The 27,638-nt window shown below is 43.6% G+C and overlaps 1 protein-coding gene across 2 annotated transcripts in view; it reads right to left on the reverse strand.

Annotated features, from left to right (window-relative positions):
- RPTOR (regulatory associated protein of MTOR, complex 1) overlaps nucleotides 1-27,638 on the reverse strand; it is a 152,536-nt gene that overhangs the window by 120,327 nt on the left and 4,571 nt on the right. For both annotated transcript variants that reach the window (XM_009886827.1, XM_009886826.1), the window contains exons 2-3: nucleotides 16,975-17,077; nucleotides 15,108-15,190 (exon numbers count right to left, since the gene is read on the reverse strand). In XM_009886827.1, the coding sequence (XP_009885129.1) occupies nucleotides 15,108-15,190; nucleotides 16,975-17,077 (186 nt within the window). The remainder of the gene's footprint in view (nucleotides 1-15,107; nucleotides 15,191-16,974; nucleotides 17,078-27,638) is intronic.

The following is a 27,638-nucleotide window of genomic DNA, read 5'->3' on the forward strand; positions in this document are numbered from 1 at the left end:
AGCTGCCGTGGCCACCGTCAGCCGCAGCTGGCTACCAGCAACAGGACCACCAGCCCGTCCACACCCCCTCCCCAGCCCCGGGAGTTACGGAACAGAAGTGTAAACTAAATTAACTCCAGTATTAAATTACTGAACTGTAACTACAGAGGGTAACCTCCGTTTAAAACTGCCCGCCTATCGGGAACGCGGAAGCGGTAAGCGTGACATAATTTTTTGAAACGAATCCAGAGGAAACCCAGAGCAGTCTGACGTCTGTGCTGAGCACACGGGTAGGAATAATAATGAACAAACAGAAACATGAATAAACACCTCGGGGAAGAGTCCATTTAGCATCTACAATAAGAAACCATACCTTTTTTTTAAATCAAACTCTTATCTTCTAGAGTTTTTTAAAGAATCAAAGAGCACGGAGATGAGAGGAAGCATCTTTTTGATATAAACCCATTTGGATTCCCAGAAGATATTTAGCAAGATCTTAACATGAGATTTGGAGGAAAGTCCATATACAAAGACTTGCTTATAAAACAGGCGGGTGGGGGACAAATCATTAATTTTGCCCATGGAGGGACGTCTCTGTGAAGTTCCAAGGGGATCAGTTTTGTAGCCTGAATCAGCCAATATATTAATAAATACTACTGAAAAGGGAATGAGCAGAAATACGACAGTGTGTCAATGACAGAGGGCTGTTCAGAATTGGTGCGGGCAGACCCTGCGGGAGGGAGTGTTCGAGCAGCAGCACGGAAGAGGGTATCTGACACAGACACATTTAAAAGCTGTGCAAGAAGAAACACCGTTCTGATTTTACACGGAGAACGGTTAGCCTTGACCTACGGACTGGCACTCCAAAGCGAGATGTTGGGAGTGTAAGGAGCTGTTCTGTATAAACATCAGCCCACTAGCAGGCATAAAAGCAAGTACAGAGTCAGAAATCGTTAGGAAAGCAAGAAAGAAGCCCCCAAACCACTGTGCTGCCGTAGAATCCAGCAAACACCTCTACCTTGAAGATGGTCTGGGGTTTTTTTAAACTGCGCAATGGCTGTCACACGAGGAGTGATGAAATGGCCTGGGATTCATCTGCCAGGGGGAACGACACAGAGGCTGTATATAGCAGTGGCAGTAAAATGAGAACCAATTTTGTTTTATTCATTTTCCCTTGGCTAGATATTACCTCTTCCAGCACTAGAACTAGGTAAACTAAAACGAAAATATCCACTGACACCTTTAGAGCAGAAGAACAGAGACACAGCGTAACTAAGCGTCATAGAGCCAAGCGCGTCCTTGCCACAGGACACCGTTCAATCGCTTCTTTCAACCATCTTAAACTTTTTGGCATTCATAACTCCTGGAAGAACAATATACACAGGGCAGTAAAAGACCAAGACTCCCCCTCCAGCTCAGAAAGCCACTCAGCACAGACGATACACGCTGAGGCATGAAACGTTTTTGCGCATCCGCAGGTGGCAGGGTACCAGTCGGGGCCCCGGATGAGAACCAACACAGCTCCTCTGCTCCTGCTTTCCAGTGCAGCCCAGTTGGTCCAGTCCAGTTACTCACCCAGAGAGCTTTTACTTGCTAATCATTATTCATCTCTGCTCACTCACTAGTCTTTGCGCTAGAACTAATCTACGGGATAAACCTCTCCTCGGAAACCGAGCTTCTGCAAAGACCTCCACAGGTCTACATCTCAAGTGACTCTCTCTAAGCCACTTCTTCCACAAATCCTTCCAAAACACACCAACGGTTCGTGTTCCTAATACCTTTCACCACTCATTCCTTTATTCCCACTAATTTCCTTTCAATTAACTTCATTACTATGGACTTTTCATGCTGTTGTTATCCCCACACTTTTTTGTTCTTTTTGTACACATGACGCTAAGTTGGTGCACGTCCAAACCTCCAGATGCTGAAGCTGTTTTAGTGGAAAAACTACATACTTCATTCATAACAAAACCACTTTGTTCTGTGCTTCATTCAAGACTGTTATTAATATCTCGATCCTGTGATTTACCGTGACTTAATTTTAATACCTACTAAAACACATCTTTTTTCTTGCATCTAAGAAAGATTTAGGATCCTGAACTGACACTGGCTTTGGAAACACATCAAAGAACAGACAGATTTAGAACTGTACAAGAATACTTTTCTTTTTGCACAATTTCACAATCAATGACCAACCCACACAGAAAAGAATTCTTTCATGAGCAGCAGAACGAAGCCAAATTTTCCCCAACTTTACTGCTCGTTTTTGGATTTTCTGTCACCCGATCGGATGCAATCTCTTTCTGAAGGTCTGGGTGTTAGTGGTGTTTTCTTTTCCCTCCCCATACGTAGCTGATAACGTCTGCTGAGAGATGGGCTCAGACTGCAGCCTGTTCCATAGCTGAGCGGGACAGTAACAACATGCAGTCTGTCCCCTACCTCCATCCGGTCATTGCCACAAAATGTTTAAGACAAATTTAAACTCTGAATTCTCAACCCTTTTATAAATGTCCTGTGATGTGTTAAGGTTGTGTACGGTGGGTGCAAGATGCAACCGCACACTGCACGGTGTTAAAAGCCGGGCTTCCTCGGGAAATCAGTCAAAAATTATTCAATCTTTGGAATTCATGTAGCAACATGCTCTGCAGTACCCCATTACAAGCGTTTCTTTAAAATAACCCTTACCACATCGATAAAAAATATGTCTTGTAGTAAATCTGGATCCTTTTCACCAAAGGGTATCTGACAGTTTCTGCAAAAGCAATGTACTCTGACTCGGGCAGCTCTTTTCCACGTCCACCCCAAAGAAAAGGGCAGCAAAATCTCAGTAAGAGCAGCCCTTGCCAGGCAGCACTGCACCCCGCAGTCCCCCCCGCTCTGCTGCAGAGCCTGGCAGGGATGGCGGTACGGCGCGCTCGTCCCAAAGTGCCCGACAAACTCTGCCTCGCAGGGGAGCTGGCAGGACGCCTGCGGGCTCACCCACAGCTTCCGGAATTTCACAGCGCTTGCACTGATGCAGCTTCGCTGCTCGTCTCCTTACGCGTGCGAACAGGAGCGCCAGACCGGGGGCTGCTGCACCTCATCATCCCACTGCAAAACACGGGGAGCGGCGAAGTAAACAGCCGCGAAGGCATGTTATGTGATAACGTCAGAGATCACTTCAGCAATGCAAGAAGTGCTTTCAATTTATACCTACTATAAATCAATCGTAAACTCGATCGCCTGTAAGCCCCAGCTGATACGGCCACAATAACTCTTCTGTTAGAGACCTGCAGGCAAATACAAATTATTCTGAACCATATCCACAGATGCCAGGCTTTTTTTCTTTAAAAAAAACAAACCACCTTTTAGATGTTTTAATTTTAGTTTGTGGGCACATGAAATTACCCTGATGTAAATTCATGAGGATTAATCAAAGATAATCAAAACCTGCATATTTAAGTACAAGGGAGTACGCCGGAAATCCCAAATGGATGTTACAAGCAACAGCTTAACCTGGTTAATACAGGCCATGAAAATGTTTCCGATAATATTATTAGTTATTGCTAACTTGAAAAATATTAATTACAGTGAAGACGTACTATAACTTACGGATTCTTAAGTTTAAATGCTAAACTAAGCCACAAGGAAGACTCTTGCAAGTCTCAGCCAAGTCTTCCGGAGATATTTGGTTGCATTGTAAAAATCCATCACAAACTCCTACTTGCTAATATATTCACAAGCAGCCCAAGTCTTAAACAGCTTAATTTGCAAGATGTCCAGGACAAAATGCATTACTAGAGCTAAGCTGTAAGGGTGGAACGTTTATTCGCTTGACTGTAGTCAGCAGTGTAGTGACTTTACCTTTCCTCTGCAGAGTCTCTGACCTTGCTTTTAAGTCCAATGTGAAATGAATTCTAAAGTACCTAATCCTCATTGTGCGGATTCAGTATTCAATAATACTTCCAAAAAAATACCTTTGAGCGGTTTGTTCGTGAGAACTGATGTTGACAGGGAAGACAAAAATCAAGAGTACTAACCTTGGATATCCGCTACAATAGATGGACTCGGGGGCAGGGGGCTTCTCAGCAATTACGCGCTGCTTCACGCTACGAGTTTCCTCCAAGACTTATAGAAATGACACCCACCAGTGTACTCTGTACCCTCAGAATCTCTCCCTGTCTGTCCAAAACCAATACACATTCTGAGACTGCGGTGTAAATAATTGTTTATTTTTAAACAAAGGGAATTGTAAGAGAATTTCAACCTGCTGCTTATATGCCAGATCTCTGTCCTCAGACTCCTGACAGTTTGATGGGTCACATCACAAAATGCTCTAACAGGATTTCCAGTACACCCCAGGACACATCTTTAAAACCTACTTAGTCAAATAACGTAACTCCTAAGCAACAGTGTCATTTTAGTACTATTCCTTCTTTATTACCTCTATTTTAAGGTCTCTTTAAAGTTTCAGGCTCTGCATCTTCTTGTTTCTTAAACATAAACTTAGACATTACGTGGGGCCCAGTTTAGGCTGCAGGACCATCTGGTACGTAAGCGAACCCTCAAACTGGTTGTCTTCATATTCTGGTCAAAGCGCATCATCCTCAACAGGAGGTACTACCATCCTGTACTCGGGCTAGGACAAAAGTTCATCTTCTCAATACTCAATAATTCTTTATAATGTTGGGTTTTCCTATGATTGTTTAATGAAGTGATACTCAGATTAACAAACAGCTTAATGAGTCAGGGAAAGGAAAAACAATCATTCAGAGGTTTACGTTTTGTTAAGATCCAGACAAAAGGAGTTAAACCCAAGGTATTTCAGGCTTTTCTCGTTCTGCCTTAGAGATGAGCAGGAATATAATTAAAAACGTAAATAGTTTTCTTTGTTAATGCTCTGAGGTTTGCACGAAACTCTGATGCCTGTTCAGAAGGAAGCTGCAGGTGTCTACCACAATACCATCTGCAAGTCCCGTTTGTCCGGGGGATACCTGGCGGTATTCACTAGCTAAAGAGCAGCAGGGTCAATGCAAGTGGATCTGCAGAAGGCTTCTCCCGGTCTCTAATCGCGAGTGATTCACTACTCTCACGAACACAAAGACACGGTATTTTTAAATAGGTCACACAGAGGCTGGGTGGTAATTACAGAAAAACGCTAATCAGATTGGAGCAGGCAGAGCTGCTTATCTCTTTCAAGAGGCCTTTCTAATATCAGGTCTTTCTTCACATCTCAGGACAAACTGATGTTAAGAGTACAATGGTCATATGAAAATACGCCAGAATACACCAGTCTTGCTTGTCTGCCGCCTCTGGCCTCATCTGGATGACAAAATACAAAACAAAACAGAGAGGAACTACAGAACACGTGAACGGCTCTTATTGTCAGATTATGGAAAGGAAAGCAAGAGAAAGCGCGGTCACTGAGCGACTGCATTCAAATAGAGGATTTCAAAATCAATAGGAGTTCAGACGTGGGGGGATGAAGCATTTCAGAGGCAGCCGCAGGACGCTCCACCTGGGCAAGGGCGGCCCGCTGCATCCGCGAGTGAAGCGGTGGGTGAGGGAGGGGACGGCAGAAGGGGCAATAAGAATCTGGTTCTTGATGGCCCAACGCCCTCAGCTGCTTCCCTGCCAAGCAGACCTTACCCAACGTGCAGCCGGGAGATTTTTACATTTCGCATTTTCAAGGGGAGGTGTTTAAAACGTGCAGAAATAGCGGTGGGATGTCCTGCAGCAATGCGGGTCTGCTTCCCAGAGAGCACAGCTGAGGCAGGCGGCACCCCATCCTCCCGCAGCTGCCCGAGGAGCCCGGCGATCCTGAAGACTGCCGCTTTTCAGAGAGCTACGCTAACCGAAGCAGTCACATTACTGCATCACTTTTCTAATAAAATGGGAAGAAATGTTGTTTCCTTACAAGTTAAATGTCCTTTGCATTGTGGTTCAAATTCATCTTTCTAGACCTCGGTGATAGCTCCCCCTCTGCCCCATCTCCTTCATTCAAGGTCACTCCTGCCTGCAGCGTTTGAAGCTTTCAGCAAGATGGCACGACCCAGAGGATTTTCCCACTAAACTGATTTTGCGAGTTTGTTGACTTAGTTCCAGAATGCCAGATCGCTGCTGATCTGCAATGCATGAACAGTTCAGTTCACAAAACAGCTTAATGCCACTTCCTTGGCTTTACGGCTTCTGAATATGCTTCTTCACATCAGTTCGTGCCTGTAACTACTTTTTTTCCTTTTTGTGCCTCGTTTTTCCACAAGAATCTCAGAGAAATCAGTATCCAGTACATTACTGTTGCAATTTCACAGTTTCCACTTTATTTTTATTAGTGTGTTATAGATTTATCAGATTCTTCTTCCTCGCTATCAAAAGAATTAAAACATGCGTTCTGCCTAGACTGAGCCCCAGAACTGCGGTAGGGAACTTTCCGCTTGTACGGCTTACTCCCAAATCCTGTAATGTCACTGCTATAGGAGATTTTTCATGGAGGGATGGTGGGGCCGCTGCCACGCGAAGGCAGTCACCCCCGCAGTGCCCGCAGACACCCCGCTCCATCAGCTGCAAAACTCCAGGGAACCTCTGCCGTGGTTTCAGACACTGAGATCTCCACAGTTGTCCATCATGACTTCCTCCCGCCGCCCAGTGCCCCGACAGCAGAGCAGGTGGCCCAGTTCAGATTTTTTAGCACAAAAGAGCGTAGCTTCAACGCCGTGCATCTTTGTTGATGGTTTGAACTGGGACTCTGGTCCTGCGTCCTCCCCTGCCAAGCTATGCTGCGGATGAGCGGATGGCTGGGCTGCACATCCCTCTCAGGGAACTACCAAAAGGAAAACTACAAGTCAGATACTGCCTCATTTGCCCCAATTTTCTCTATATTCACAAGTGGCTTTCATAATGTACCGCATTTACATTTTGTGCTTTTCTGGCTAAACTGCCAGTTCTTCGAGAGGGGTATTTTGCAGAAACAGCACGTGGCTAACAGTCAAACTCAGAATGGTCGTGATTTTTCAGATGGAATGAGAAGTGAATAACTGGCTTTGGCAACTGTACTTGTTGACCCCTCTTCTATGACAGACTTTTTTTTTTCTGGATAAAAATGATGGCTTATGCTGAAGACAGTCGATCTTTAACAAGACAGCAAAAGACTGATACAGCAAAATTTTGCAGAGCCCGAGATAGCTGCCAAATTCAAGAGGCTGTTGGGAAATAAAAACAACAAACGTCGTCCTCTTAGGAAAACCTGGTTTTGTTAAACAAGGTCACAAAGTCTTTTTTCCCTCTTTTTTTTTTTTTAATTTTTATTCATTTTTTGTTACATGTTCCCACATCTGCAGAGTAGGGAGACCAAGTACAAGTTTTTCCATTTTACATTTTCCCCTTTGGAATTCTACAGTATTTCTTCTGCAGGAGCAATTAGTATTTGCTGTTGTTTTAGAAGAAAAACCCTACAGAAATAAAGGAAAAGTATGGCTCACAGAGACACCAATAATTAGGTCATGTGTTCAATTAGTTTTCATGCTTAACTAGTTACTCTTTAGGAAATGCTCAACCTTTGATGTGCAGCAGCAACTTACCAATTAATTAGGCAGAGGGAAGCAATGCAAGGAATGAAACCTCAGACACCGTATCAAAGCCCAGAGACAGCTAATGAGGGAAACAACAGCATCAACAACAGAAAACACGCACAAAAAGGTAGAGGCTTTAAATTATCTGTTTCAAGTATCTTGGCTGCATTTCCTTTGAAATTAAGAGAAAACTGTTGGGAAGCAGACCAGAAGAGAGAAAGAAGCGGCCTCACAGCCCCGTTTGAAAAGAGCGTCACTGTTTCCTTGAAGGCTTGCCACAAAAAGTATAATCTATCCGTATTGTATGAGATGACTCCTCAGAGACCATCACTCACGGGTGGATGCAAGCTGCAAGAGGCGACACGCACCATATCATATTGGATTAGGGGAAAAAAAAAAAAAAAAAAAGGAAAAACCTTTATTTAAAAATCTGCATAGTAAAGCACAATGGGACACAGGTACTGCTGAGAGCCAGCCTGGCATCAGGAACTCGGGGGAAAAGGTAACATATAACCACAGTTTAACTAACTAACATTTCTGTTAATGCCACACGCAAAAGGAACAGGCACGGCTCCTTGGGATTAGGACCAAGTTTCTCAGTTCCCATGGGCCCACTTCAATAAAAGATTCCTGCAGTCACTCCTTCTTAATTATGTCACCTCTTTAACTGAGTGAAGAAGTGGGCACCACCACATAAATTAAGTGGGCTGGAAAGACCTAAAACATGCCTATATCTGCCAGACGGACGAGTTCAGGTATGTTCCTGCCTGCCTCTTAATAAGTGACACTAATGTAAGTCGCAGAGCATCAAGAAGAGAACTGCATAAGGAACAGAAGAAAAACCGCTGTGTGACAGTGTCCACCCCCTCCTCAGTGACAAGGGACGCTGACGGTGCAGGTGTTGTCAAATATCAGTTTGCCCTCCAGCCACCCCTCCCAAAGGCTTTCCAGGAGTTTATTTAATCTTGCCTTCTAGATCTCTCTAGTCCTTTCCCTATCTGGGATTTTCATCCCTCTTCACAGTCCACAGTCCTTCACTCCAGTGATGTCCGTTCAGGCGGAGCTCTAATGAAAGGCTCACAGCCAACTCCATCAGACAGTGGAGCCGTGCAGATGACTGCCTGAGCAAACAGGAGGAAGTGGAGAGAAGAAAAAGGGAGACGACAACGTAGCACTTGAATTAGAAAAATCAATACTGTAATTGACTTTGTTTTATTTAGGCAAGTGGGTGTAAAGGGAAAAAAAAATAAATCTGTGGGATGTAATGTTTAAAGCTCTTTGGCTTCGCTGGTGTTGGTAACGGCGAGTGGAGGTACAGAAGCTCGAGAGCTACTGGCCCGAAGGACGGGGGAAGTGGGGGAAACAGATGACAAATTACAGACCTTGCTGTGGTTAAATCTTAAAGGGAGGCACACACCTCTCACACTCCATTAAGTTACTTACCAGAGGATGTAAAAAATCCCCATTTCCATAGAAGAACTGACCTTCAACTTGAAGTAAAGGTCTCTCTCCAAAAGCAAGACCCCACTGGAACAGTGTGGCAGGGTCTCAGAGCAGCTCAGAGCGCTTCCACCTCGGTGCCTTCACCGGCTCATTTCCAAATCTCTGGCAGAGCAGGGCCCAACGCCCGCTCCCCTCGGTGGAGAGGCAGCTTGTTTAAAGACACAGACGCGTGGACACTGCGACACTGCAACTGGCTTCAATGGACAACAAATATTCAAACCACTACAAAGGTCTCTGGAGCTCCTTCCCCCTCCCTGAAACCTCCGTACACATCAAAATAAGATGTCAGACCAAAGTCTACCTTAAATATAGCTGAGAACGCAACTTTCCTTTTCTTCTAACCCATCCGCGGTCCTCAACTCTTGTGTACCACAACTAAAGCTTTCTTTTCTGTAACAGTCCAGCTTACAAGGAAAACAGCTCCGCTCCAGCTCCCAGCTTTGCCTGGCAGCATGGCTGTCCAGGTTCTTGGCCGGATCTTGTGAACATGCCGATTACATACTGCCTCAGCTCCAAGACGTGCTGTTTGTAATTACTCTCTGCATATTCTCTCCTCCAGCCCTACCATTGCTCCTCTTCTTTGCACCTTCCAAATCTTATTTCATTCAGTAGCCTCACATGCAAACCAAATTTACCGGCAACCCTATACTCTGGTCTGTTCCAAACCTATTCCCCGCAGTATATTGCCTTCCACCACGTGACTGCACTTTCAAAACTCCCACTTGATCCTTATTTCTATATTGTACCACACTGTAACATCTACCAGCACGTTTTGAGTCAGGCTTCTGTTACGCTAAGACCGTATCCCATTCACTGCTCGTATTTTACTGTCTCTTTGTAGTCTCCCATTTGTTTGCATCAGCCTTTTTTCAGCCTGCGAGCTGTGCAGCAGTGGTCTCCATCTCATCGGTCCAGCGACCACCTCAACCAAACCCTCCTCCATGACCAGGGCTCCCGCGTGCTGCAGGGGTATAATTAAACAAACAAACAAACAAACAAAACACCAAACCAAAACAACAACAAAAAAAAAGGAGTCCCAACATCTGTTTCTACATGGTCTCACAGCTGGCTGTGCAAAGACCTCTGCATGGCACAAACTCTCAGGAAAAGGAAGATTTTTAAAAAACTTAAAACATTAATTTTCCCTGAGACAACGTCCCCCTCCTCCAGTGTTAAGAACGCACTTCAGGAGCGATGGAGGAATCTACGTGTCTCGGACAGCCTTCTCAACCCCACCACTACTTAGGAAGAAGTACGAAGAGCAGTTTTTGACCTTCCAGTGGCAGGACTGGGGAAGCTTCTGTCAGAGAATAAAGAACAGTAAGTATTGCAAAAAGCACCTGGTGTAGGAGTGCCATCGGGACTCATTTGGACTAGCAGAAATCACAACAGAAGCATCAAAATTATTGAGGGAGATGAGAGGAAGTAAGAAAAAGTCCTGGGCATTTTCTGGTCAGTTTAGAGTTAAAGAAAGAAACTGGTCAAAAGCCATAGCCAACAAAACGAAAAAAAAATCTATAATTTCATGCAAATTTAATAAGCGTATGCTCCGGACTACTTCATACCAGATCTTGAATTATGTAAACTGTGCATCATTCAACCTACAGTCTGCCTTTGGCTACACAGCCCCATTCTCAAAGGCATATACACAGGAATGGAAAGGAAGGAACCTTTATTGCCTAGGGAAGGCTAGGAGCCAAGTAACGAGATGTCCATTATGAGAGAAGAGGCGGAAAAAAAAGAAAAATTCTGGCACCCTCCTAAGAGCGAAGCCAGCAATCACAGATCGACCTCACCTCGTAGCATTCTGTACAATACCGCACACAATGATCATTTTACAACGGGTAACTGGTGCTTTTTATACAAAAGTACTGTAGCTCAGTTCAGAGAGCTCCAGCCAAGAGGATGCAGAAAAACACGCTCTCTCAAACCTGGCCACAAGAAAAGGAACAGCGTGCTGTGCAGAGGAGCAGTAGGAAGCCGAACAACACCTTCATCCTCTCCACTAACCCCTCCGCTCCAGCTCTGCAGAATGTTACAGCAAAGAACCCAAGTCCCAGGCTCTGCTGATAAATGGATGTACACTGGGACTTAAGTAACAGTAACTTCTGCTCATAAAAGCCTCACTACCTACTGCATCTCCATAAACCATCTCACGGCAGCAGCACTCAGAGCTTGCAGTCTGTTATTCCTATTTTCAAACAAAGTCTGTTGACTTTTAAGCTAAGGAAAATTCCTGCCTTTTGAATGGCGTAACAGGCAATGCCGCCAAGAAAACTAAATTTGCATCCAAACAACAGGGAAAATACTTGCTACTTACTGCCAGCACACGCAAACTAGTGCTCTCGCTGGTCACCGCAACACTGCGCCCGCGCTGGCAGTGTTCTGCAGCGGGTAACAGATGAAGATCGGAGGCAGAGAAATACCATCTCAATGTGATCAATTTCTTATCTAAATACTTTAAATACAGCGCATGTCAGGAATCCCCAATAGAAATGGGAAGTATTTTATTTGGGGCAATTAAGGTGACACAATGTGCTGTCTCAGCTGAAGGCTCTCCTTTTCCACGGTGCTCTCCCGGCACTGCCTGCCAAGCTCTCCACCCGGCCGGCGAGCAGCGAGCCCCGGTCCCGCGCAGCCCCTCCGGCCGCAGGTGCTCCCAAAGGCCAGAGGAGCGGCGGCAGGGAAGGACCCCCTCCAATCGGGCTGGCCATTATGGGGTCCTGTGCTCTTAACTTTCACTACCTTTTCCTCCTTTCCTTCTCAGCTGCTTAAGCAGCCCCTTTTATCCCCTGTAATTGAGCCTGCTTTCCAGATTACCCTCACGTTTAGCCCCTTCCGTGCCCAGTGGCACTCAAAACCCATGACCCAAGGCAATACTAGAGAAGAGCGGCCTTATTTTTTTCCACTTTTTCACTAGCACCTGATGTAGCTTTGCACTGAGTTGCAAGAACGCTTACTTGTTCAGAAAATTCTTTATAAAGACAGATAAAGCTTACAGCTTTGTCATCGCCTACTCTCTTCCCCCAGTAAAATTTTCATTTGAGAATTGCAATGAAATGACTGAATATCGTTTAACTGCAGTATTTTGCAGATGAAACAATGGCTGAAGTGTTTTTTACTCCGCAGCACACAAATTTATGTAGCTACACAACAATAAAGCAAAGTCCTAAATTTAATCAGAACAAATACTTCAAGCAGTGGCAAACTGATAAATTATTTAGAAAGGAGCTCAATAAGACCTGGAAGGAAATACTCATCAGCTATGCAGCCCGGGAGCTTCCAGCAACAAAGAATTTTCACACTTGCCCCTTTTAAAAGCTTTTTCATCTGAGCTATTTGTATTTAACAAAACCAGACACCTACTCGAACAACATCCTACAACCATAAGCAGACAAGGACTGCCGTGACCCATTTCCCAGCAGTCAGCCCCGTTTGTGCATTCACACCAAGACACTGCCCACAGGCGTTTCCTGGTGTAAGGACCCACACTGACAGCCCAGGAATATTGGCTATTGCAGAAGATTTTAATGATTTGGTCTTTTTTTTTTTTTTTTCAGACTGCCTGGTTTTCCTCAAATTGTCTTCCTTCCATCAATTCTTCAACCATTCCAAAATACCGAGAAAGAGACAAAACTAGATGTATCAGTATTTATATGAAAGGTCTAGGAAATTCAATAATGTTCCTATTGTTTTATTGCAGATGGCACATCAACTTCTCTTTATTACTGCAGAAAACTCAAGAGCCCTGTCGAGTGCAATAAAACGGTACGTGTTTAGCTTTGCAATGTTTCAAAGGGCTGTGATTTACTGGTAAGAACCAGGCCCCTTGCACACAAACACCCCAGCCCAGTAACTGCCTCATCTTTTGTGCAAACCCTACAAGGCAGCGTGAGGTCGGCCCACACACAGTACCTGCTGCTTCTAGACGCCTGTCCCTCATTCCTCAGTAATGCGGACTCTGTTATTAAAGAGCGGAGAAAAGGGGCTGTTTTCACCTTCGCATCAAGATGTTTTACTCTCCTATTTGGTTTCAGATGCTATTTGAATTTTCTGCCAAATTCTTGGGCTGCTAGAGAGATTTTAAAAAAATGTCAATGTACCAAGAGTAAAAACACAAAAGTCAATTCTCTTGTCTTAAATATACACCATATATGTTTCAAGAGAAGTCCTTCTTCTATAAATATACTTACAAACACTTCAGAAAAAAAAGCGTTCTCACTAAAAACAGTAAGTCTCCTTCAGGTACTACAATCAGCTTCTACTGAATGATGAACTCAGTTTCAGTCAGTCAACCCTGAATAAGGGGGCAGGCAAGTACTAAGCAAAGGCAAGAGGTAAAGAACGGGAGTTGTATTTACATTCAAATTGCTCTGAATATATTATTATTTCCACCAAGTCTGAGTTGGAACGAGCAGGGCCTGAATGCATACAGCACACTACCTCACCTGCCGCCTTCCACAACACACCCCCCAACCCTTTTCTGGGGGAAAAATATTCTCAGCAGTGTCTGGCAAAATAAAAGTTTATATTTACTACTGCAAAGGTAATCTCAAAGCCACTTGTCTTTTATCTGAAGGTATTAGTAGTCCTTCATGAAGGAATGGAAGATTTGGGCGAACAAAAACCCAAACCCCGCAATTCTCGGTCTCCCTGTGCGAACGGCCACGTTCAGAGCTTCTACGTTCCGAACACAACATCGGCAGTGGCAATCTATCTTTATTGATTTTATAAATTATAAAGAAATTATAAAGAAACAAGTAAATGAAAACCCCTCACAGTTTAAATAGAAAGACTGATTAAGAATACCTGAGAGCACTGCTAACACAAAGGCCTCCTCAACCTGTCATCCTATACAAAGCACAGAAAACACCGGTAACGTTTCCAATTGCAGACCATACTCTTAAACTGTACATCAACAGATTATTTATACATTAAATAATGTAGTGAGCGATGTTAGAAAATATAGTCTTGGTGCTGGCAAAACTGCACATAATTATTATTACTGAAGACAATCTAAAAAGAAGAGAAGAAACAATATCTCCTTAAAAAACGAAGAGCGGGTTAGCATGCACACCGCATCGTAAGGAATTCAAATATTAAAGCAAAACTACAGGTCGGTTCATTCAGTGAAGTTACTATTTCTGTTTAGGTTATACATTACATGCTTGTAATGATAAATTTATGATATAGTAGTCAATAGTCCAGGTACTTTGAAGAGGAATGTTTTGACCCAAACTGCCTGGAGCATACAGATAAGGACATGAACATACTGGGGAACATCAGCAGTGAAGATGATACTATAGTTTGGGGTTTGTACCTATTTGGAAAAAGCTGCAGACTGAAATTTCATTCTTTAGACCTTTCTGTAGTTTATTTACTGAGACACATGAAACTATGGACATCAAAATGCCCAGAAGCAAAACACATCCCCAATGTGAAAGTGAGACGTTACAGAACAGGACATAAACAGTCAGTACTTCGTGTGTTTCTTTCACTCCTGCTTTGGGTTACTGCTATCCAAAACATTCGCTTTCAAAAACAAATACACGTATTATATCTTAGTTAGAATCAGCAGTTACCAAAGCTCTGAAATTATGTTTTACAACAAAACCAAAGGCCTTCCTCAGCTACTAACTGCACAACAGTCATTTATTCCGAAGCACCACACCAGTACAGGCAAGTGCTGGGACACGGTTTGGAACGAGCTGAGGCCAAACACATCTTTACAACAGCAGAAACTGTAAACTCAGAATGCAAAACTTCAGAACATCTCAAAAATACAATGAACTCAGAGGAAACTAAATTTAAAAAAAAATCCCTGTAGGACTTAGTACTTTAAACAAACACCCCAGACACGACCAAAGGCAGCGCTGGCCCAGCGGGGCACGGGCTGCAGCGTGAGCGAGGGAAGGAGGCAGCGTGCAGGCACGTGCTCGCGCTGACGGAAGCTATAGATGCTGCAAGACCACCACGCCACATCACTGACACCTCTCCCAGCTTTCAGTCTACGCCGAACGCTCCCGACAAGGAGCGCCGTGCCCGGGGCTGCAGAGGGGAAGCGCGAGGGACACTTACCCGTGGCTGCCAGTTCTCGTACTGCTTCTGCAAATTCGCACCAATGGTTTCCAGAGCTTTTTGAGGACCCATTGACAGAGGATCTAGGAAATACAACACAAATGAATACTTTTGACCACCACTGAATCACTGAGCTTGACAACAGGCAGAAATTATTTCCAATTCTATGTGCATTCAGAGTAATTAGCATTATTAACAATACCCTTTATACAAAAATAAAGTGCACTGGTGCCATTCCAAGAGCCAAACAATGGAAACAAATTCCGTTCCTAAATATAGCTCACGCCACCACAGTCGTTACGTGAGCTTTCAGCCTCCCTCGCTGAGCGTACGCACAAGGGTAGCGAGCGCCAGCGGACACAATCACGGCGTGAAGCTCTCCACGCCTTAACTGGTGCCAGGCAGACACTGCAGCACAGGTATCAGCTAAGGCTTAATTCTGGTGGAAAACAAAACACTTCCGATTTTCTAAGGGTGCATCTGGAAGGCACAGTGAGAACTGCAACCGGCTTTTGTCCACAACTGTGATGGCCGTTTGTGACCAGAGTTCACAACCTGATGATCTCAGCTCGGTTGTAAATAGCAGCAACGGCACCAAAATGATTTCCACGCTTTCTTGCACATCTGGCAAAGACATTATGTTTCTACAATACACACCATTAGCTTCTCTTGAAACTGTTGTATAGAAGAAAAAAAAAACAGGGGGTATTTTTGCAATCACCTTCTTCAGAAATTTCAAGAAATGGAAATGAGTACTTGTGTAGATATACACACTAAAAATTTAATTTAAAAACTGCATTCAAAATGCTCTTTGTTGATGATAATCACTAATAACTTTATTTTAATGACTCTGCAATAATCCTCATTCTCTTTGCTCTCTGCTCATGTATCAATGAGAAATGAGAGCTGTTCTCTCCCCTGAATAGATGTATTAGTACATGCTCATGGCTTATTACCTGCTTTAAAGTCATCAGCATTTTTAGGTTTAAAAAAAAAAAAAAAAAAAAAAGAGATGTTATGATTCACAAAGCAAGTAAGGCAAGGTTAGAAACGAGATGTTCTGAAAGTTTCTAAAGAAATTCAGTTTGTACGGTGATTAATTTGGTTCTGCAGCCTGTCATAAACCCCGGAGTTGAGGATTACGGGGCTCTGCACGTTACTTGCTGAAGATGGAACATTTTCAATTCCTAGATAAAAAACCAATCTCTTAGAAAGCTTTCTTACACACGGTATTTCCTTCTAATATTACTTCAGATTTGTCTCATCTTGATAATCAGACTTGATCTCCAAAACCAAGGGAACTTTTCATTTCTTAACAAAAAACTTGGAATTTAGTCCAACACTGCACCAAAGTAGCAAGCCCATGCGGTGGAAGTGCTGGCAAGACATCCTTGGGAATAACGCCAGGTCTTCTGAATTCCTGATCCCAATTAAAATAGCCCCGGAGCAGTCACCTCCACATGCAGTGAAATCCATGCATTTTACAAAAACTTATTTCTCTGTCGTGTGATGCAGGGTAATTTTAAACCTTTGCAGGTCACAGTACTCTAAAGATGTTACTGCTCAGAGATTTCCTTAGATATTTATAAATCTACAACAATTAAGAGAAAGCTAAGTAGCTAATTAACAGCTTTTTTTCCTCCACGCTATCTCATTTTAGAATAAAGCAGGAGAGATGACCTATGGCAGCAGTTACTGCTGGACACTTAATTAACTGACATCTCATTTCACTCATGTCTACGTCAGATTTCCTTTTGTTCGCCCTAGTTTTAAGCCCAGGAAACATACAACTTCAGGATTACTCCAGACACTGTAACTCTGTAAGACTGACAGAGCTAGCTGGAGCTGGGAAGCTCTCAAGACTTACCGATCCAACACTCCAGGCGGGCACAGGGAGTTGTTTTCACCACATCAGGAGGGTCCACACCGACATTTAGGCACAAAACTAAGGCAACACTAACAGTCTTCATCTGCAAAGACAGACAATAAAACGCTTACTTAGTGTAGAAACAAAATCAATTTTCATTTGCGTTGAAATTTACCACAACTATAACTTTTGAAGGGTTTCAACAATCAGCTCTTTAATGCAGACTATTTTAAGCAAAGCATGACTGATTAATTTTTTATTTTTTTTTTTAACAGAACAGTACTTAGATTTTACATTACTATTTTTATTATTACAGCCCATTCTCCTTTTATAGAGCATGGAAATGGATATCACTGGACTTCTGCAACTCTACTTAAATTAGTCACTGTCCAACTGAAATACATTATTAAAACATGAGAATATGCTATTCAGGGTCCCTGATCAATAGTAGAATACAGTATGTCCTCTCTAATATTAAAACTAAAAGCATTACAAGGGAAAAACTCCCAAGTGACCAACCAAACCATAACAAAACATTTAGCCTACTTTTTGTTTTGTTTTGTTTTCTTCTCATGTTAGTTATCCTGGATATTCTTATTTTAGGACATCATCACTGGGCTCCCCTTCCTGGTCCTGCCTATAGCTGCTGCTTCAGTATCAGCCCCAGAGAACTGACATTCAGACACACTTCTGTAGCCACCAGTGGCACCATGAACTTACAAAATCCAAACTTAGTGATACCTTGCCTGTGACCGAAAAGCTGCATTAAACCAAAGACTAATGGGTTTAACTATGGCCAGTTAAAAATATTGCTTGAAAGTTATTATTTCATGTCTTTATGGTATTTTCTGAACTCCCTCACCCCAACACCTAAACCAGAGAAGGAAAACAAAAGACGTAAGATGGCTTACGGTACTTCCATCCAGTGTTCAGCACTCCCCTGCTTGTCTGAAGCACGGCCACCCGCATGTCCCCTTCCCCAGGGTGCTCATTACAGTTCAGAACAGCAGGCAAAAAGCAAAAAAAAAAAAAAATCCAAACCCCACACTTGCAGAAAAAGCTAGAGCCACACAAATATATAATTTATAAAGAAACTAGAAACTGGAGCAGAGAGACACTATTCACCCCAGGAAGGGGGGACAGGCTCTCCATCAGGACAGAAATGCTGCAGCATCCATGCACTCCTGCGTCTGCGATGGAAAACCCAGAGTAAAAATTAGCAAGAAATCTGGTTAACGGCTTCATCCCAAACTATGTTTTTGCTAAGAAGACCCTGCAATCACGTAGGACTTACTCATCCCCATGAGCTAACCAGGAGGAAGCAGCACTTTCCAGAATACAGATGAAAACAAGAGTCTGACTGGGGATCCCCTCACTGGCGCTGCACTGGGTTCCCACGGAGTGCACACCCACCAGCTGAGAAGGTCCGCAGCTGAAGTTTAGCACTGAGTACGCACGCACTAAGAGTACTTTATCAACACGAAGAACGATACATAGCAAAAGTGTAGTTACTGGCAAAATGAGGGTCAGCTGCAAGATGCAGTGCTGCAGCCCCGAGGCAACACCACCCGGACTGGGACGGCCACAACCCGGCCCGGGGGCCGCGATGGAGAGCAGCGCCTGCGCCGCCGGCCAGCCTGATTCCGCCCTCCATCCTCTCCCTGGGAAGGCTTTTCCACCCTCCGCCCCCTCTATCAGCTTCCCTTATCTTTCGCCCTCATCTCTCTTTCCCCCTTGTTTCCCTTCACTTATTTTATCACCACCAAAGTGTCACCCTCAAAACCAAACTCTGCCACCAACACGCTGCCGACCCTTTTCACGTGGCTGACGCACATCTTACCCTTCCCTCTCATTTTTTTGTTTTGTTTGGAAAATAATTTCACATGGCAACTTTCACCCCGGTTTTACAGAACCCAGCACAAAGGTCTCACTGGTGGGTCACTACAATAAGGGCTCCGGTAAGAACCATCCTACAACAGCTGCAACAAAAACCCAACATATTTACCCATGTAAGAGGCACACAGCACGTTTTTTAACTGGGTGCACTTCTTGTGAACAGAGTTACTTCAACATCCATGTACCAACTGGTTTACCCCCTGATCCAAGCCACACACAGAGAATTTGTGACCCCCCACAAAAGAACACAAGATTTCTTCTCCAGCTGGAGAACTGCTGACCACTACAGTAGGAGCGATTTTCGGGAGATAGATACATTGAGGAAAGGGCCTTAAGTTGCGCCAGGGGAGGTTTAGATTGGATATTAGGAAAAATTTCTTCAAGGGTTATCAAGCATTGGAACAGGCTCCCAAGGGAAATGGTGGAGTCACCATCCCGGGAGGGATTTAGAAGCGGCGCAGACACGGCGCTGAGGGACGGGGCTCAGTGGTGGACTCGGCAGGGCTGGGGTCACAGCTGGACTCAACCCGAAGGGTCTTTTCCAACCGAAACGATTCTATGGTTTTCAAGGTGACAAAATAACACCCAACACTAGTAAAAGGAAGAACAGTTCCAAAATGTTTCATTTTTCAATTCATCCAGTAAAAAACCTGTATATCATAAAAATGGTCTGATTTTTAAAAGTGATCGGAGCCGACCTGGAAGCTCCCTGCACCTTCGCTTACCAGGACGCCCATCAGCGGGCTCTGCGAACAGAGGAGCTCATACGTGATGCAGGCTGCTGTACGTAAGTGGCAATGGACGAAAATAGTTCCCTTTAGTCTTCAAACCTAAGGGACAGGTTTTTTAGATGCTTTCTAGCCAGTCAAGCAGATGTCTGGCACCCAATACTTCAGGGCTTTATTCTTCCTCAGCAAGAGCACCCAGCTTTCTTCCTGCTCACCTACTTCCCGTTCAGCACTGACTATTGCACCAAGGAAAACATCACATTAATTTGCTATTGCAATAAATACTTGTTACAACATGTGATTTGAAACCTTTCTATTCCTTTTGAGAAGACAACAAAAGATAAGGAAAGAATTTCATTTAGAAAGCAACACCTTTCAAGATTATTACTTAGTGTCATCTTTTCCTGCCTTCCCTTTCCCAAAACCCATCAAATATGCTTAAAAGTGAGACACACGGTCCCTGTTGAGACTTTTGGCACGACCCACCTGTGTACCAGGCAAAGATAAGACATGAATCACATTAACAAAAGATCTTAAGTAGGTAACCCTTTGCCACTTGAAGCAGCACAGAAGTGCTATGTACCAACTATGCACATTTGTTGAGAATGTTAGTGCTCAGCAGTACTGTCTGGTGGAAGGAAAAAAAAAAGAAAACAAACAAAATCCAATACAAAACAAACCCCCCCACACACAAACACAAAACATCTGAGGGTTACAGAACTACCTGCATTGCCTGAGCCTTAACCCGCACACAAGGACACCTTTTCAGTACACTACATCCCCCGCCAGCTGGCAGAGCCGCAGAGGGGACGCGGTGCTGCAGGCTGCTCTGGAGCACGCACATCCCAGAAGTAATCACGCGCTGGCGAACAGGCACTAAAGACCCAGAAGGAAACAAAGAAAACTACAGGACAAAATGACTTATTCGAAGTGAAACCATACAAATCATTATTTCAAGAGAAAGTATCCTGCCAAACAATCTTTTCTGTCTCATTTATTTATAGTTTCCCATTTGTGGTCTAATACTGACTTATTTTTCAATATTTTACTAGTAACGTCTGATCTGTGACTTATGCTGAACAGGCTGATATTTATTTTCTATTCCCAAGTTCGGTGTTTTAAATAAGCTTTTCTCCTTGAAAACAGACAGCAAACTGGTAATGAAAAGTAACAGGCTAACTGGTCCCAAAGACAAATGGGGTGATTTCCCCTCTGCCTGCCTCCCCACAAAGGATGTAAACTATTATATTTCAGGGCTATTTGTTCTGCTAATAAAGAGCGCGTCTCCAGTACGAATTACAGCGCTCTCACACTCCCCTCTGACTCCTGCTCAACAGCCATCTATGATCCTGTATCACAACACATCACAAGAAAACCTGAGCCCAAGAAAGTGAATAATGCTTTTCACATTTCTAAAATGTTTTGGAACACATTACCAGAAACTCCACAGCATATTTAAAGCTTCTTAACACAAGAAGTACTAGGACATTCTCATCTGTCATTAAGACAGTGGAAATTTTCTTTTCTACGTTTCAGGAATGTATCCACCAGAATACATTTCAATGGATTTTTGTTAGAATTAAAAAGTAGAGCATAAGAATATTTGGCAAGCTTCTGGAAAAACCTATATCCAAAATGCTTTCCCAGCAAAGGCTCAATCTCAAAACCACAGAAGCTCTTACTGTGGTGTGGGCTCTTCTCTCTACAGTGTCATTTGTGTGTAAAAAAAAAAAAAAAAAATTTGGATACAATTTACAACTTTGTATTGTATTCAATTTAAAATGTTTTAGTAACTCTGGGTCAGAACCTGCAATACTTAAATTGCAAAATCCACTTGGTCAAAAAGCTCCTCCTGAGAAGTAATGGCACTGAATTCAAACCCCAAACCCATCAGAAACGGGAGTCAGTGAACAGAGATCGTTCTGCGTCTCTTCAAAAGACAAGATGCTTTTTAAAGCATTTGACATTAAAATTTACATATTTTACTAAAGATCAGAGGACTTATAAAATATTTTTAATTCACCTCTTATTTCGAGACAAAACAGATTTGCAAAAGAGAGGAACATCACACATGGATACCTCAAATCAAAATTAGTACAATTTCTGCAGTTATTTTCAGCTAGAAAAAAAAAACATTACATTATCTTCATAAGAATGGTTTTGATTGAAAACTTGAAGTTTTATCATCACGGAGAGTCCAACTTCTCCCATTGTAGCATAACTGAAAGTAATTCCAGTCCAGACAAAGTGAGACTCCCCATTTCATCAGTTTCTAAAGATTTGTTATAGGTCGAGGAAGAACAAGGTTAGCAACTAAGAAAAGATTCATGTAACTGTTTTATCTTCTAGTTTAAGTAATACCAAGAACAAATCAGTCAATCAATTTATAAGAAATTTTGCATTTTGTGGTAAGACCTTCAGCTGGCATTTCGGAATGGACATTTTAAAACCCATAAATATTTTATTCCCACACTGCAATTTTCAAGCTGGAAACTTTGTGTCTAAACATTACACAGATGAACCCTCGGCCGTTATAAACCTGCCTGGTTTTATGCCAGTAAGTTAAAATTGCGTCTGTGAGTTAATACAAACACAAGATTAAGTCAGCATTAAACATAAAATATATGCTGCTACATTATTTTACAGAGCTGAGGGTGAATTTATCAGCATTAAATACAGATACTGGAAGAGATTTCCAGACTGAGAAATCCTCATATCAGTCTCAGCTGGGAATCTTCACTGGCCGGCAGGCTCAATTCTGCCTGCTTGTTCAGGAAATCCCCTTCCTAAAGACTTTTCTTGGACATTTTTCTTTATATACATTTACATAGATTTAGTACAAGCCTCTCGACCAAAAGGCAAAACCAGCTAGGTGTTCCACGGATAACTCCAAAATGTTAACTGTTCTGGAGACGTGCCATTAAACACTTCAACAAGGAGTTCTCCAAACTCTGAGCAGCAACAGCAATATTTAGCAACATGAAACACTGGTCTCCCTTTGGAGTTTCAGTTGCAGATCACTCTGCAACACCCAGAAAAATCATGTTTTCTCTTTCCCAAGCTGTTACACGTCGCACCCACACGCGGCAGGCTTTCCCCCAGCAAGGCGGCCGCTGGCAGCAAGCTGCGTGCTTCCCTGGAGTGGCGCTCTTCTGGGGGTGACGGGACTCGCGGCAGATCAGCCACGGAGGAGATGGGCATCCTGAACTCTGGCAACTTCCCATTTCAGGCTCCCAGCTCAGAGGTAACACTTTGTCTGGGTGCCCTCTAACAGCACAGGCACCGTTTCCCGCGCTTGGGCACAAACACACCACCGAGGAACACCAGTTTGCAAATCAGCTGGTGAAAAGGCTGAAAATTTTGACGAGGCAGACAAAGCCTTGACCTTCTCGGTCCCCTTGATCACACAACTGCAGGGAAAACCAACAAATGGTTTCTGAAGGGACGGACTCAGGCAGAACGGGTCCCACACGTACGCGACTCCTCTACCCTGCGAAGCGGCAGAAGGGACAGAGCTCCCTGCTGCAGCCGCGGAGTCGGACGCACTACCCCTGGAGCACTCACACCATCAAGCTCTAATTTGGTACCCTTCTGCACCCATTTCGCACCACACTGCGTGAGAGGATTGAAAATCAAGCGTTACTCTCTCTTTTTTTAATGGATCTTCGCTTTATCAGGCCAAATACCAAAAGAAGAGATGTGCCGGTCCTCTGCAGCTCACCTGTAACGTTTGCAAGGTAAAACATCTAAAAAGGAAGAGCTTTCAGTTCCAAGGAATCTTTTTTATACAAAGTTTAACAGAAATAAATTGTTATGGAAAAAAATCTCAGCGTGCATCTCCACAGTGATAAAAATAGTAGAATGCAAAGAAATACTTCAAGTTAACATTAATAATTCAACACCTCTGCAGGTAGTCTTCAGCCATCTGTAGCCCAAAAGGTCAGTTCTTGCTGTGAGAGCTGTGACAGCATACACTAAGATTCCTAGATCAACTCCTCCTTAGTGTTTTCCTTTTCTAACCTCTGTATTCTGCGCTAATACTATGAATTTTCTTCAGAGGTTTATTATGTCCAACATGTTCGTTTACTCAGTGAATGCAGCCACTACACAAAGTTCAAGAGCAGTCAGTAACGCTAACACAGCTCCTCCTAAAACAGACTTTTAACTGCTGGCTTCACCATTTACTTTATAAGCACTGCTTACACTTGTAGATGAATTACTACTGTCAATCAATACCCAAGATATACATATGCACCTTCTATTGACTCGCTCTGAGAACAGCGTGCATCTCCTCCGTCTGAGAGGGACCAACACCGATGGACACGCTGTGGCCCGGCGCCCTCCGCTTCTGCAGGTGCCCCCAGCGAGCAACGGTGACGGTGCACGACAGGACTGCTCGGAAGATTCGAAACTACAACGTCAAGTCAACTGATTCACTCTGCCACAGCAAAGCATCAAAACACTGCCTTTAAACCACGGCTTAGTTGCATATAACCGAAATGGTGATTTCTTGGTCCTGCCAATCATTTCTTAAAAATAATAGGAAGTAAATGTTTTGCTTCTATGATCTTTGCTGTCTTTATACAATATGCAAAAAGAATCAACAACAGACGTTTTCTAGATGTTATTGCTCATTTGATCAGTGACAACACTTTCCTTTTCACCTCAGCACAACTCTCTGCTTTGCATTCTGCACAGGCTGCTTCTCATCATTCCACCACATTCCCACTCCTGTCTCGCACTACCTTGAAAAAGGTGTCCATCTTCCCATGTACTGACTTACTTCATCTTCAGATCTTCCTTATAAACTATTATTTCAAATTGTTCCTAGACGACACGCTTAGATCTTTAACAAGTCAATAATGCACACTACACAACGCACATTTGGTCAGGAATCACACTGTGCTGCGTGAGTGAAGCTACAGCCAACTGCACTAAATTGAAATACTTTTTTAAAATAGGAAGCTTCCTGAGCTTACAGGAGCAAGCAGGAGAAAATTATAAGGACAAGATCAAGTCCCTTATTTCAGCTGAAGTGTCAGGCACAGAAAGCTGAAGATGTCTGGCTGTATCCGAGAGCCACACAGCACAGAACAGTGTCCCCATGTCTAATGAGGCTCAGCCACCTGATCGCTTCAAGGGCTTTACATTTCCTACTGCGGATGTGCCACGGAAGAATGGGAGAGACAGGAGGAGTCGCCGAGGGAAGACAACCCAGCTTCTCAGGGCAAACCATGCTGTAGACTGTGCCCCTTCTCGAGGCTTTGTCAGACTGGAGGGGAGTCAAGGCGAGGGACACAGATGGCAGCCGCAGCGAGGGACGGCGTGGCTCAGATCACGGCTCTTCCCACAGCCCACTTCGCACACCTCCACGGCGCCGCTCCTCTCTGCCCTGTGGGGTACAGCGCACCGCACGCTGCCGCTCCCAGCCCCGGCCCAGCAAAAGCTACTCAGCTGTACATCACCCTGCCACAATAAGTAAATAAATACAAATACAGAAGTAAAAATACCGGTGAGAGTGGCACTGGCAGAACCACTGAGACAAAAAGATAAAATGGAACTCTGGGCCCTGAGCCCATCTGTCACCTTTTGTACCCCACATCGCGGGTTTGTATTAAAGAATGCCATTCACACAAATCTGGTCTTGCTAAGTGCTAAATTAGATAATTTATCTAAAGTACCCTCTTTACAGAAGAACAGAAGTGCAAGACAAACATCTTGGATTTATCAAATTTACTTGGAAATGCCAGTTAAAGCTACGAGAGACAGAGAACAATCAATAATCTCCCTCAGTTATCCACAGCCATACTATGCTAACAGTCACCTTTGGAAACGTTCAAGGGTAGAGGATCAGCACAGCAGCGAGCCAATTAAAACAACAGCTCAGAGAGAAAAACACAATCAAAACCCCAAAACTTCCCAGAAAACCTACATAACCCATGGAGACAAACAGAAACGAAACTCCAAGGAAGCCTTGAATTCCTCTGTCTACACAAAGGCAGAGAGAAGCAAGGTAAGAACCAGAGAAGCATTAACAAAGCGTTTCGAAAACACTCCCATAACCTTCAGTCTCTCAGCTCTTGAAACACACACAATGCCGAAATAAAGAAGTGGTAGTTGTCAGCAGAACAGATGTTTCCCAGTTTTCTCCACAAGAGCTTCATGCGAAGCCGCCTGCTACCGTCAGGCGATTCACCACTGCCCTGGGCTGCTACCCAGTACTGTATTGACATGTGCCACCCTGCAGATGTTAGGGGAATAACCTCATGTAGTGATACGTGGTTTTAATTAAAGTATGCAATTTGCAATAATAGTCCGGCACTTACGTGTATCTTTCAAGATGTACATTTTTTTCATTGTCTGCTGTTCACAAGCCTTCCGAATGTCTACAAATGTGCTGGGGGGGCAGGAGGGGAATTAGCCACTACAACATATATGTTGAGGTTAAGTAGCAATAACTGCCTAACTCCTCTCCAAACACCATATGCTCAGCACCACAGCAACACTGGTCTCCAAGACTGCCCTAGTCTCCAAGACAAAAAATGAAGCACATTTATATATAAATATGTATTCTCTCGTTGCATTTTTTTGAATGGAGAAACACAGCTATAGTTATTTTCTGCCATTCCATTTGCTAACGGTGAAGTCTCTCCCCACTCTAAAATTATCTTTGCACGTGATAAGGTTGTCAGCTCCTTTCCCACACATTACACTGCGCTTCTATCACTTATTACTCATATTGCAAATGTAATTAAAATGAAGCACTCTCAGGGAGCTATTTAAGGGAATAGGACTCCTGGCCATTTCTGTATATTAAGCCACTAAAATTTTAGATTTATAAAAACTATTTTTTTCCCCCACCTAACCGGCAGAAGTAAATTCACAAATTTGCAAACGTACAAATTCACAAATGTACAATTATGCATTTACTCCCTATGCTCAACCATCACAAAAAAAAACTAATTGTCTTGCAAAGGGTCCCTCGCACCAATATTATTAAAAATCAAATCCTACACATGTTCAGTATAAGAAATTACATAAACCAATGGAGTTATCCTAATGCTCCACCTAAGCTAGTTAAGCATGCAACAGAAGTTAAAGCCCAGTGCGCTCCACAGCAAAATACTAAATTACCACATCGTCATCGTCTGATTAAAGTCGACACAATAGCTGTGGCATCGGAAGAGATTAAACAGAGTGTTCATGGGAGGTGCGGATCGCCCTGCCAGGAACCACCAAAGAGCATTCATCCTACAGCCCCTAGAGCGCAGCTGAAGGGAGACAACTCGCGGGACGAGAAAGAGATTGACCAGGTCGAAGATTTCAGTGTTTCCTACTGCTGTAAGACCTTTTTCTTTTAAATTATGTGACTAGCTGCACTGTTCAGAGCTGTTCATCAAAGTCCTCTCTCTGTTTAGACATAAAAACATTTGTGGATGGTGGCAGATAGAGCACAAGCTTCCCAACTCTATCCAATCAATACACAACCATCTTCATCCAAAATGATCCTTGTTCTAGGTAGGAGAAGATCTATATCTATAACTTAGATGACAGTGCTCATTACTTACAGCAGGGGGTTCAGTTCGGGGAGAAGCTGGGGGTTTTGTTTTGTTTTTAAAGACCGTGGTAAAGCAGCAGGTGCCCTGTGCTACCGCTCAGTTCACACACCTCACCGCACAGCAACTGCCACTTCAGTAACTATTGAACTGAAATGGATTTCTACCCCTGACCCAGAAGAGCGAGAGATTCCCACCGTTAGCAGCTCTCAGGGCCAGGCTACAGCACCACAGCGGAGTGCTCCACACCAGTCTTCCCAAGAGGTTATCTTCGTGCCAGGCGAAGAAGGGAAACTACATATCCTTTGGGTTCGATCCCAGGCTACTTACTGGGTTAAGAGTTTCCCAAACACAAACACAGTTGATAGTCCATCATCGTGCATAAGCAAACAGAAAACAAACCTGTAAGATGGAATAAATCAAACTAAGTGAAGGCTGCTGCCAAAACACAAACTCCCACCCTCCATCCCCCCAGATTCCTGCT

Source organism: Charadrius vociferus, unplaced genomic scaffold (assembly GCF_000708025.1).
Source record: "Charadrius vociferus isolate BGI_N301 unplaced genomic scaffold, ASM70802v2 scaffold1116, whole genome shotgun sequence".
In the NCBI taxonomy this organism is placed as follows: Eukaryota; Metazoa; Chordata; class Aves; order Charadriiformes; family Charadriidae; genus Charadrius; species Charadrius vociferus.